This window comes from Nyctereutes procyonoides, unplaced genomic scaffold (genome assembly GCF_905146905.1).
Source record: "Nyctereutes procyonoides isolate TBG_1078 unplaced genomic scaffold, NYPRO_anot_genome, whole genome shotgun sequence".
NCBI classification, from domain to species: Eukaryota; Metazoa; Chordata; class Mammalia; order Carnivora; family Canidae; genus Nyctereutes; species Nyctereutes procyonoides.
In genome coordinates this window covers 3,034,951-3,048,669 of record NW_026575118.1, presented here as the reverse complement: position 1 = coordinate 3,048,669, position 13,719 = coordinate 3,034,951, and the positions used below count along the sequence as shown (strand labels likewise).

General features: G+C 38.6%; 1 protein-coding gene across 6 annotated transcripts in view; it reads left to right on the top strand.

The window, feature by feature from the left end:
* The window catches only part of IDE (insulin degrading enzyme), a 138,376-nt gene that overhangs the window by 105,215 nt on the left and 19,442 nt on the right, over positions 1-13,719 (top strand). For 5 of the 6 annotated variants that reach the window (XM_055334393.1, XM_055334392.1, XM_055334394.1 and 2 more), the window contains exons 14-16: positions 6,998-7,080; positions 10,567-10,711; positions 13,207-13,317. In XM_055334393.1, coding sequence (XP_055190368.1) covers positions 6,998-7,080; positions 10,567-10,711; positions 13,207-13,317 — 339 coding nt within the window. Of the gene's footprint in view, positions 1-6,997; positions 7,081-10,566; positions 10,712-11,204; positions 11,350-13,206; positions 13,318-13,719 lie in introns of all 6 variants that reach the window. The other variant, XM_055334396.1, reaches the window with a different exon arrangement.

Sequence of the window (13,719 nt, the reverse complement as noted above, 5' to 3'; positions counted from 1 at the left end):
CAGGGGACAATCCCAATCTTTTGGTATCAGTTAAGACCTGATTTGTGACCCAGGATGTGGTCTATTCTGGAGAAAGTTCCATATGCACTTGAGAAGAATGTGTATTCAGTTGCGTTTTTATGTAAAGTTCTGTAAATATCTGTGAAATCCATCTGGTCCAGTGTATCATTTAAAGCTCTTGTTTCTTTTGAGATGTTGGCTTAGAAGACCTGTCGAGTGTAGAAAGTGCTAGATTGAAGTCACCAAGTATAAGTGTATTATTATCTAAGTATGTCTTAACTTTGGTTATTAATTGATTGATACACTTGGCAGCTCTCACATTCGGGGCATAAATATTGATGATTGTTAAGTCCTCTTGTTGGATAGATCCTTTAAGTATGATATAGTGTCCCTCTTCATCTCTTACTACAGTCTTTGGGATTAACTTTAGTTTATCTCATATAAGGATGGCTACCCCTGCTTTCTTTTGAGGGTCATTTGAATGGTAAATGGTTCTCCAACCTTTTATTTTCAGGCTGTAGGTGTCCTTATGTCTAAAAGGAGTCTCTTGTAGACAGCAAATAGATGGGTCTTGCTTTCTTATCCAGTCTGAAACCCTGCGCCTTTTTTTTTCCCTGCGCCTTTTGATGGGGTCATTAAGCCCATTCACGTTCAGAGTTACTATTGAAAGATATAAATTTAGTGTCATCATGATACCTATTTCAGTCCCTGTTTCTGTGGATTGCTCCCTTGGACCTCCTCTTTCTATTACAGAGTCCCCCTTAATATTTCTTGGAGAACTAGTTTGGTGGTCACATATTCTTTCAGTTTCTGCCTATCTTGGAAGCTCTTTATCTCTCCTTCTATTCTGAATGAGAGCCTTGCTGGATAAAGTATTCTTGGCTGCATGTTCTTCTCATTTAGGACCCTGAATATATCCTGCCAGCCCTTTCTGGCCTGCCAGGTCTCTGTGGAGAGGTCTGCTGTTAATCTAATAGTTCTCCCCATACAAGTTAGAGATTTCTTGTCTCTTGCTGCTTTAAGGATCTTCTCTTTATCTTTGGAATTTGCAAGCTTCACTATTAAATGTCGAGGTGTTGAGCGGTTTTTATTGATTTTAGGGGGGACTCTCTCTATTTCCTGGATCTGAATGCCTTTTTCCCTTCCCAGATTAGGAAAGTTTTCAGCTATGATTTGTTCAAATACATATTTTGGACCTCTGTCCCTTTCGGCGCCCTCGGGAACCCCAATTAAACGTAGATTTTTCCTTCTGAGGCTGTAATTTATTTCCCTTAACCTATCCTCATGATCTTTTAATTGTTTTTCTCTTTTTTCCTCAGTTTCCCTCTTTGCCATCTACTTGCCTTCTATGTCACTCACTCGTTCTTCTACCTCATTAAACCCTCATCATTAGGACCTCTAGTTTGGATTGCATCTCATTTAATTGATTTTTAATTTCTGCCTGATTAGATCTAAATTCTGCAGTCATGAAGTCTCTTGAGTCCTTTATGCTTTTTTTCTAGAGCCTCCAGTAGCTTTACAATTGTGCTTCTGAATTGCCTTTCTGACATTGAATTGTAATCCAAATTTTGTAATTCTGTGGGAGAGAGGACTGTTTCTGATTCTTTCTTTTGAGGTGAGTTTTTCCTTCTAGTCCTTTTGCTCAGTGCAGAGTGGCCAAAAACAAGTTTTACTGGGAAAAGGAGAAAAAGAAGAGAAAAAAGAAAAGAAAAAGAAAAAAAAAAGGAGAAAAAAGGGGGGAAGCAAATAGAAAACAAAAAACAAGGGTCAGTATCCTCTGATTCTATATACTGTAAATCCCTCGACTTCCACTAGAACTTTCCAGTGCTGCTTGATCAATAACTTGCTTTTCCCCTGCCTGTCTAGCTGGTCTTCTGGGGGAGGGGCCTGCTGTGCTGATTCTCAGGTGTGAGCACTTGGGGGAGCTGCTCAGCCCCCTGCCTGGTGCAGGGCTCAGTGGGAATTGTTTATCCTGTTTATCCTGTGAGTTCACTGTGAGGTTCAGTGGGGGTTGTTTGTCCTGTGAGGCCCCAGGAGTAACAACAGTGGCCGCGGCCAGCTTTCCAGCCCTGGAGTCAGCTCCCGCCATAACTACCGCAGCTCTCAGTCTGCAGGGGCCTGGATGCTCCCGGGGCGCTCCCGCCCCGATCTGCACAGCTCGGAGCTGCCCTAGCGGCAGGAGGGTCCTGTCACCTCCTTGTCTCCGCCTGTCCCAGAGTGCGGGATCCTGGGCCGTGTCGCCCTGGGCTCCGGGGCCTGCGCTCCCGGGCTGTGCAGCCCCCTCCCAGTGGAGCCGCTGCCCGAGCCGCTCCCGGGGCCCCAGGGCGTGCGCTGCAGCCCTTTAGGGAGCTTGGCCGCGGGGTGTGGCACACTCTCCCCCAGGGCACAGGCCCTCTGTTAGTGTCCCTGGGAACCTGCGGGCATCCCCACCCCTCCTGGGATCCTGGCCGAGCTCCCTGGGAGTGCCTTTCCCCTTGGATGCTTTTTATTTCTTTTTTCCCCCCATCTTCCTACCTTGATAGAAGCCCGAACTCTTCTCACTGCAGCATTCCCGCTCTTCTCTCTTTAAATCTCAGGCCGAATTCATAGGTTTTCAGGATGATTTGAAAGTTATCTGGGTAATTTGGTGGGGACAGGTGACTTGGGGACCCTACTCTTCCGCCATCTTGACCCTCCTCCTCCCCTAAGAGCTAGTTCTTTGAAAGACTAAATAAAATTGATAAACCCCTAGCCATACTTACTGAGAAGAAAAGAGAGAGGACCCAAAGAAGTAAAATCATAAATGAAAGAGGAACAATCACAAAACACCACAGAAATACAAATAATCTTAAGAGAATATTATGAAAAATTATATGTCAACAAACTGGGCAATCTGGAAGAAATGGACAAATTTTTAGAAACATACTAACTACCAAAACTGAAACAGGAAGAAATAGAAAATCTGAACAGATCCATAATCAACATTGAAATTAGTCATTGAGTATCCCCAACAAACAAAAGTCCAGGGTAGATGGCTTCCTAGGGGAATCCTACCAGACATTTAAAGAAGAGTTAATACCTATTCTCAAACTGTTTAAGAAAATAGAAATGAAAGGAAAACTTCCTAATATCTTCTATGAAGCTAACATTACCTTGATTCCAAAACCAAAGAACCCACTAAAAAGTTCCATTATTTCTGATAAACATGGATGAAAAAATTCTCAAGATATTAGCAAATTGTATCCAACAGTACATTAAAAGAATCATTCACAGCGATCAAGTGGGATTTATTCCTTGGCTGCAGAGGTGGTTCAGTATTCGCAAATCAATCAGTGTTATACACCATGTCAATAAAAGAAAGGATAAGAACCATATGATCCTATTAATAGATGCAGAAGAAGCATTTGACAAAATACAGCATTCATTCTTGATAAAAACCCTCAACAAAGTAGGTACAGATGAAACATCTCAATATCATAAAAGCCATATACAAAAGACCCACAGCTGTCCTCAATGGGGAAAAACTAAGAGCTTTTCCTCTGTGGTCAGGAGGAAGACTATTTAACATAGTACTGGAAATCTGAGTCTTGGCAATCAAGACAATAAAAAAGAAAGAAAAGGCATCCAAATGAGCAAGGAGCAAGTCAGACTTTCACTATTTGCAGATGATATGATACTCTGTAGAAAACCCAAAGACTCTGCCAAAAATTTGCTAGAATACATGAATTTAGCAAAGTCACGGGATATAAAATCAGTATACAGAAATTTGTTGCATTTCTATACACCAGTAACAAAGCAGCAGAAAAAGAAATCAAGGACTCAATCCCATTTACAATCACACCAAAAATCATAAGATACCTAGGAATAAACCTAACCAAAGGGGTAAAAGATCTATACTCTGAAAACTATAGAACACTTATGAAAGAAATTGAAGAGTTCACAAAGAAATGGGAAAACATTCTATCTTCATGCAGACATTGTTACCCAAAGAAGTCTACACATTTAATATAATCCCTATCAAAATGCCACCAGCACTTTTCACAGAGACAGAACAAGCAATCCTAAAATCTATACAGAACCACAAAAGACCCCAAATAGCCAAAGCAGCCTTGAAAAAGAAAAGCAAAGCTAGAGGCATCATTATTCTGGACATCACGCTGTATTACAAAGCTGTAGTCATAAGACATTGTGATAGCACAAAACAGACACAGAGTTCATTGGAACAGAATACAAAACCCAGAAAGGGACCCTCAACTCTGGTCAGCTAATCTTCAGTGAAGCAGGAAAGAGTATCCATTGGAAAAAGGATAGTCTCTTCAACAAATGGTGTTGGGAAAACTGGACAGCCACATGCAGAAGAGTAACACTGGACTGCTTTCTTATACCTTACACAAAAATAAACTAAAAATGGATAAAGACTTAAATGTGAGACGGGAAACCATCTGAATCCTAGAGGAGAACACAGGCAGCAATCTCTTTGACCTCGGCTGCAGCAACTTCTTGCTAGATGCATTGCCAGAGGCAGGGGAAACAAGCAGAAATGATCTATTGGAACTTCATCAGGATTAAAAGCTTCTGCACAGCATTCAACAAAACTAAAAGGCAATCTATGGAATGGGAAATGATATTTGCAAAGATATATCTGATGAAGGGTTAGTATTCAAAATCTATAAAGAACTTAATCAAACTCAACACCTAGAAAACAAATCCAGTTAAGAAATGGGCAGAAAACACGGATAGACATTTTTGCAAAGAAGGCATTTATAAATGGCCAACAGACACATGAAAAAATGCTCAACATCACTCATCATCAGGGAAATAGAAACCAAAACCACGATGAGATGATACTTCACACTTGTTAGAATGGCTAACATTAACAACACAAGAAACAACAGGTGTTCGTAGGGATGTGGAGAAAGGGTAACGCTCTTACGCTGTTGGTGGGAATGCAAACTGGTGCAGCCACTGTGGAAAATCAGATGGAGGTTCCTTAATGAGTTAAAAATAGAACTACCCTCTAATCCAACAATAGCACTACTATTTACCCAAAGGATACAAAAATACAGATTTGAAGGGATACATGCACCTGGATATTTATAGCAACATTACCAACAGTAGCCAAACTATGGAGAGAGCCCAAATGTCCATCCGTTGACTGATGAATGGTAAAGAAGATGTGGCATATACATACACATATATATATACATATATATGTACACACATACATATACACACACAATGAAATATTACTCAGCCATCAAAAAGAACGAAATCTTGTCATTTGCAAAAAGTGGATGGACATAAGTATTATGCTAATAAGTGAAATAGAGAAAGACACCATATGATTTCACTCATGTGAAATTTTAGAAACAAAACAGATGAATATATGGGGGGAAGGGGGAGAAAAAAAGAGGGAAACAAACTGTAAGAGATTCTTTTTTTGTTTTTTTTAAGATTTTATTTATTTATTTGTGAGAGACACAGAGACATAGGTAGAGGGAGAAGCAGGCTCCCTACAGGGAGCCCAATGCAGGACTTGATCCCAGGATCACAGCCTGAGCCAAAGGCGGATGCTCCACCACTGAGCCACCCAGGTGCCCCATACTGTAAGAGATTCTTTAAGAATAGAGAACAAACTGAGGGTTGATGGAGGGAGGGAAGTGGGGGATAGGGGAGATGGATGATGGGTATTATGAGGGCACTTGTTATGATGAGCATTGGGTGTTATATGTAACTGATGAATCTCTGAATTCTGCTTCTGAAACTAATATTGCACTGTACGTTAACTAAGCAGAATTTAAATTCAAAATTTGGAAGAAAAAATTACATTTTAATGAGTTACAGGTTAGGCGATTCAAAGAGAGCTTGTTTACCTCTCCTATTATTCATTTGTTTTAAATAGGTCTTCTCAAAGTAAGAACATTTATATCTCTTGTCAGAGTTTCAAGAGTTTTGTTATTTTTATTTTCTTTTTAAAGATTTTATTTATTTGAGAGAAAGAGAGCATGCATGAGCAGGGAGAGAGAGGGAGAGGGAGATCAGACTCTCTGAGGAGCAGGGAGCCTGATGTGGAACTCAGATCATGACCTGAGCCAAAGGCAGACACTTAACCAACTGAGCCACCCAGGCACCCTCAAGAATTTTAAATACAGTATGAGTGAAGTAGAGAGTTTAAATAGTGGCTTATTTGTTCATGTTTGGCCATGCAATCTATTATTACATAACAAATTCCTCCAAAATTTAGCAACTAAAAACATTTGTTTTATCTCCATGTAATTTCTGAAGGTCGGTAATCTGGAAGTAGCTTAGTTGGGTAATTCTGGCTTAGGGGTTCTTACTAGGTTGTAGTCAAGCTGTTGACTGGGGCTTCAACCTCTGAAGGCTCAATCAGGGCTGAAGAGTTTTCTCCTAAATTCAGTTGTGTGGTTGTTGGCAGGCCTTAGTTCACTACATGGACCTCTCAGTAGAGTTGTTTGACTTGTAAGCTGGCTTCCTCCAAAGTGAGTGATTCAAGAGAGAAAGTGGGTGATCAGGATGGAAGCCACAGTATCTTTTGGAACCTAATCTCGTCGCTTCTGTCATCATCTGTTGGTCACATAGACCAATCCTGGTTCATTGTGGGAGAAATGACTATCCAGGATTGTGAATGGCAACAGGCAGGGATTGCTGTAGCCCACCTTGGAGGCTGGCTGCCACACTTTCTAAGGACTCCTCTGTCTGCCTCCCAGTGTTCGGAAAGGCAGAGACAGGACAGTTGGTATTGGCTTCTCCAGTCTCTCTCTTCCTCTGCTATGTCCTCATTTCCCTCACTCAGAGAAGACAGAAAGGTGATTTCTCTCTGCTACCAGCATCGGCAGTTTTCTCTCTTCACCTTCCCACCTGGTGGTCCTCTGAGTATGCTTCAAAGCCATGAAACCCCTCAGCATTGCCTCTGTCTTACTCTTGAAGAGTGATTTGATTGAAATTTTTTGCCAAATGTGCCCCATATTTCATTAACCAATTCGTTTCTCCATCACAGGATACAGCTATGAGCAAACTCTGGTTCAAACAAGATGATAAGTTTTTCTTGCCAAAGGCTTGTCTCAACTTTGAATTTTTCAGGTATGTAAAATGAATCTAGTTACAAAGTTTCTTATAAAAGTTAATCACATTCCTAAAAAATTTCTTTGCTTCCGTGAAGATCCATGTGTAGAAATTAAAGAAACTAGAGTTACATTGCCTGGATCAGGGAAGGCTGCTGGTGGTAAGGTATATTGTAAAAGTCAAGGTTGTCAATTCTTCCTTTGCACTGAGCACACCGTTTAACTGACATGATTTATGTTAGCGATTAGGAGGATTTTCCTGGCCTTTAGGACTTTGGAGTCTGGGGAAGCTGTAGACTCGCCCAGAAGTTTCTGTCAGGAAATATTTAAATAATTCAGGCTGTTTTCTGTTGTAGTTTTGGTTTTGTATTCCTGAAACTTGCCCAGAGGAGGAGGTAGTAGTTACTAAATGATTTGAGTCTTTTCCAGCCTTTAAACATCTGAAGCTCTTAGATACTATTTTCTCTGTTCCTGGCGTGGTTGACTTAAAAATGATTTAATTAAAAAGAACATGCTTAGTAACATTTATGAATAATACTGTTGGAATGATTTCTCAGTGTAAATTTACAGTTCATCTCTGTCTCCTTTTATTTGTTTATATAATAAAGTATATCATCTAGTTCAAATTTTACTTTGAAAGTTTATACTTTGTCATTTTTATTTAAAATTCAGTGGTGTGTGTAGGAAATAAACCTATCATCCTGTAATAATCTCCACTAATTTTTATTTGATAGTCTTGACATGAAATTAAAACTAAATGCATTTTAAATGTTTTAGAAAAGAGAAAAAGAAACTCTTAATAGAAAATTAGTGTTTCACCCAACATGTATGGCTGAGCTTGTAGGGGTGTAAACACTGTATTTTATAACCCAAGAATCATGGATTTATCTGGAGCTGTGCTGAGATTGTTTACTTTTCACAGGAAACATGAACTATCTGGTTGTGTCTTATTGTTGGTAGAGAACATTACAAAGCTGGTTTTATTTTTTGGGTATTCAGAGTGGTATTTGTAACATTCCAAGCAGCTTGTCACCACTTTGCCATATAACTTCTATGATTATGAATTTCTTTATGATATTTTTTGAGAGACCATTTGGTATTTTTTTATTCTCTAAACTGTCCAGTGCAGTTCTTAGAATTAAAAATGTCTGCTTCCCAAAAGTCCCTCTCCATGTTCGGTTTTCCTAGAGCTCACACTGTTAGGTTTCTTGTATATTCTTTTAGAAGTTTTCTGTACGTGTACACCTTTTAGTATTTTCAGAAATAGGATTATATTATGCATACTTACAGTTTTAAAAACTCTGATCCATATCTAAGCATATAGCACCTGAATACAAAATTATATATTTTCATTAACAAATGAACCAGAATTTAAGTATTGCAACTGAATCATGTTCTCTTTTATAGCTCACCAGCATAGCTACTGGGCGTGCAGCATTTTAGGACAATTCTCGGAATTGCACTTTAAGCTTGAACCATGTGGCTTTGAGCTCCCAGACTTGTCTTTTTCTGGTTTTTCACTTCCACCTAAGATCAGCACATAGGTTCCTGTGAGGCTAAGCCCTTCCTAGATTCTCTTTAATTTGATAATTTTGCTTTTGTGAATTGTACTGTGAGTTTCTGAGCTGCTGTTTGCCTAAAGAAGGAAATGTGTTGTCATGTATATAACATAGTACTTAAAAAAAAAATTCAGTAACAGAGCATCCATTTAGATTTTCCAGATGGAGAATGTTTATATAGTTAACAGAATTATCTCTGATTTTAATTCTCAAAATGGGTAAGCCTCTTCTATTTTTTGCTTCATTATCAGCTTTGATAAAATTGTTGGCTTTGCTGTCAGTACATTAGTTATATTTACTGTGCTATAGATAGAGTGAAACTCTAATTTGCTGTCAAACAAGCCAAGCAGGACCTGGGTTTAGGTTCTTTACACTGGCTATTTCCTCAACCTGCCCTACCCACGTATCCCCAGAACTTACTCTTTTGCTTCTTTCAGGTCTAGGCCTAGATGTCACCTATGAGAGAGATGCTGATTAACTATCTTAAGTAAATTAGCAATCTTCCCATCTTACTACTACCACCCTTCACTCCTATTCCTCTTACCCTGCTTAATTTTTTTCATAGCACTATCCCCACTTGATATATTAAATTTTATCTTTCCTCCAGCTAGACTGTTAAATTCTAGAGGTCAGTGACTGCCTAATTTGTTACTTATTTCTAGTACTTAGAGAAGAACCTAACACTAGGCTCTTCTGATCCATACATGCTTACATCTATTACAGTAATAAGCATGTGATACACATTTGTTGAGTGAATGACTTTTAACTTATCATCAAGGTAAGCAGTGTCATATCAAATGAGTAGGTCACTTGCACTTGACTTGCATTCTGCAGTGACAGAATTGAATCCTAATTCAATTCAATTCAAAGGTGACATGTGAAAAGCTGTGTTTCTTATTTGGGAAATGATTTAAGTTAGGTAATCTCTGTGTCCTATTTAGCTCTTGCCTGACTTGTTTCCTCATTTTAGTTGCTCTTCTTAAGTTTTTTTTTTTTTTTTTTAATTTTAGCATTTTTCCTGGCTCTGTCTGCACTTGTATGGTGGGAATTATCAATTATTTTAGGAACAGTGCTGTAGCTTTCTTGGTTCGGGGGGAAACTCAGAGATGAGCTAACATTTCACATGTCTCTGTTTTTCTTATTTAAGTTAAAAAATCACAGCACACAGACTTCTCAGTCTCATATTCATGAGAGTCTCATATTCATTCACCAAGGGTATGGCTTGTTCTGAGGGAGGAGGACATGCTAATGCCGGATGAGCTCTGTCAGCCATGCCTCCTTTTTTTTTAATTGATTTTTTCAGGGGCACCTGGTGGCTCAGCTGGTTGGGTATCTGCCTTCAGCTTAGGTCATGATCTCAGTGAGCCCCATGTCTGTCAGGCTCTGCGCTCGGTGGAGAATCTGCTTCTCCCTTTCCCCTGCTCATGTTTGCTTTCCTGTCTCTCTCTCAAATGAATAAATAGAATCTTTAAAAATAAATATATTTATTTTTTCATTTTAAATAATCTCTATATCCAGTGTAGGACTGGAGCTCATGACCCCGAGATCAAGAGTCACATGCTTCACAGACTGAGCCAGCCAGGTGCCCCTCCATGCCTCCTTGTATTAGCTTCAAGGCAGGCATTCCCTCTGGCCTGTTCCCACTCCTTACCTGCCCTGCATTTCCAGCTTGTCAGTCTGGCCACACCATCTGGGGTAAACAGTTACTTCTCCCTCTTCACCACCACCAGCACACATGGCATATTTCAGACTTCTTTTTCAGACATCATGTAATTTTTGCCTCCTGAGAACAGATTCAGGAGGCAAAAAATTTAAGCACTAAGAATTCAAACCATATCTTCAGGAAATTATATTAACTGATGTTCAGTTTCTTGATCCATCTCAAAAGGCCATATCACATCGGGAAGTAATAAATCAGCTATTTTACTGTCAACGTTTTCTTCCAGCCCATTTGCTTATGTGGACCCCTTGCACTGTAACATGGCCTATTTGTACCTTGAGCTCCTCAAAGACTCACTCAACGAGTATGCATATGCAGCAGAGCTAGCAGGCTTGAGCTATGACCTCCAAAATACCATCTATGGGATGTATGTAAGTACCCATGTCTTAGAGCCTTCCACTCATCAACATTTTTTAATATTGATTTGATGGAAGCGTTTTTGATTGAGGGTATGAGTTTAATTTCTTTTTGAAAAATATTTATGGCTAATTATATTTTCTCATCATTTAATTTTTAAGTCAGCTCTTAATTCTAAGTATTCAGTGATTACATTCACATGATGCAAATTTTCCTTGATTTGTTTTTTTTTTTTTTAACATCTTTCATCAGATTGTCATATTTTTCTCCTCAAACAAAATTGGACCCCGATTTAGGTTTAGATCTCATCAATTCTATATGTGAAATCTTGGTCTTTGATGACAGAATGATGTCTTCCTGCCATTGTAAAACATAAGGTTGGCCTGTTCTGTTTCCCTAGAAATTCAGATCATGAGGCTGCATATCCATACTCTTCGGTCATGTTTCTTCATTACCATGCCACTGCTTGAGGTATCAAAGCATTTCTTTTGTTTTTCTTTTTGTTAGTCGCTACATTTATGCTGATCCTCTCCATTGCAACATGACATACCTGTTTATCAGGTTATTGAAGGATGATTTAAAAGAGTATACATATGCAGCACGCCTCTCAGGTTTGAGCTATGGCATTGCATCAGGAATGAATGCAATACTTGTAAGTAAAATGAAAACCAAAGAAAAGGCGCCACACCGTTTAAGCATTATGTTGAGCTTGGGAAAACTATTAACTTCTGCATTTTTAAACAAGAAGGTTGATGGTTTTTTCCTTGCACCTTTTTAATAATTGAAGAACTCAAATTAGTATTAGTTGCACTAATGGATGATCCAGTAGTTTAGTGCCACTTGTGAACATGTATGTGTGCTACAGTTATTTGCATGTTCCTCTGCTCGAGATGTTTAATGTATTAATACTGGAAACATGTTGTTTTTTCCATGTCCTTGGGTGTATTAACATCTGTAAGTGAAAAATATCTGTAGTTATTGTTGTGGTGCTTGAATGTTAGTTACTCCTATATAAGCTTCCTTTATTTTTGCTGACCGCACTAGAAAGCTCCTGTGTTCAAATACGTTTGATGTTTTCATTTAATTTATTTTGTAGCATGCACCATTAACTACTTTTAAAACATCCCAATAAATAATTAGATTGTTTCTCCTGAAACTATTTCTGATGTGTTTTCAAACCTTTATCTACTTTCCAAATTAACATTCCTTCTGTGGTACACACATTCATCTTCACTTTTCTTGAAAAAATATTGTATGTATTAATAACAACTAAAATGAGAGCATGTGCTGTGTACTCCTCTTTATAAATTCTTATACAAAAGGTTTTAGGGTTTTAAAATTTTATTTTGCAATGCTTTCTTTTTTTTCACAAGTAAAATTTCTGATAGCTTTCATTTAATATATAAGAGGGTACATAACTAACCATTTTCAGAGTTTAGGGAAATTGGAAGCTCAGAGATCACAATAAACTTCAAATAGAAAAGTAATCATCTGTTGTTTATTTGTTGCTATTGAGTTGTAGTAACATATTAAAGTAAATAACTTTTATGAGCTTTAAGAATGAGCTTTCTGCTAGTTGTCAGTCTAGTTCCCATGGTACATGATGTGCTCTCCATGGCCGATAATGACCTTCACTCCTGCTGAGGTTCTTGCCTATCATTTTGTCCAAGGTAGAGGCTTTCATAGGTATTCCAGTTGCAGTGTGTCCGGTAATGCTGTGGGTGCCACCATGTGGAAATATAATAATAGGCATCCCCTGCTTTCCATGTTATGCTTTTGGAGACTATTCAAGTAAGTTGTCCCACAAATCCTGATAGTACAGACAGTGTGTCTTCAGAATACATCTGTTTTGCCATTGGCTTTTGATAAATCAGGAAAACCCATCCAACAAGCAAGTGGTGAGATGTATGAATTCTTCTGGGGCAACGTTGAATGACAAAAATGGCAAGATACTACAAAAATACCACAGACACACACAGTTGGCACCACCCGATTTTGCCAAAGGTGATTTTTTAAAAATATTTAAACAAACAATTTTGAGACATACCTAACAGTTGGCTAGATGATACTACCTGTAATTTTTATCTTCTTACCATGGCTATAAAAACCTTAAGCCTGCCATTCTTTAGAAATTATTTTTGAAGATTAAACTTAAAACACATTCTGCAATTAGTTTTGGCTTAATAAGAACTTGAATTTTGATGATGTCTGTTCTGCTGTAGTTTGGCATCAGGTGAGTTTTCCTACTGTTGACTTTGTTTAGGAATAGCAAAATTAGGCTTTTGGGTTATTAGTAGATAAAGATGGCTAATGTTCTCTTCCTAAGTTAAAGCGTATTTATAAAAAAAAATATGAGAAGATAAATTAATTGAATTTCTTCACTTTTATTTTAATAATATACCTGGCTTTGGAATAGTGTCATTGTTTAAAAAATCAAGTTTACGGTGTTTATTTGGACGTTTTTTCGTGCTATTTTTAGACTTCTAATACCCTGACCTCTTCTTTATAGCTCTCGGTGAAAGGTTACAATGACAAGCAGCCAATTTTGCTAAAGAAGATCATTGAGAAAATGGCTACCTTCGAGATTGATGAAAAAAGATTTGAAATTATCAAAGAGGCAGTAAGTTTTCTCAACTCATTTTTATAATCTTGTTGTTGTTCCTAAGGTGGTAATTTTGCCTTACTATGAATATTCTTAAGAGGAGAGGAGGAAGAGCACTACTAACCCTATGGCAGTCCTCTCACCTGTCTTTGCTAAGTTCTATACTCTACCCAGAAAGTGAGCCTGGGAGACTCAGGGACCCCTGGCCCTCAAGAGCTGGGAAGGTTGCAGCACTGACTTTCAGACAGAAGCCTGAGGTAGACCTAGTGGCTGTGAGGGCTGCCTTGGAAGTTTTATCACCCTCCATTTCAGGAGGACACGTGATTCTGTAGACTGCTCTGAGAACATTGCTATGTTAGGGTGGGCTGTTTAGGCTTGACGTGTCTTCCACTTAAACTCAACTCACAGTTGGTCCAATAA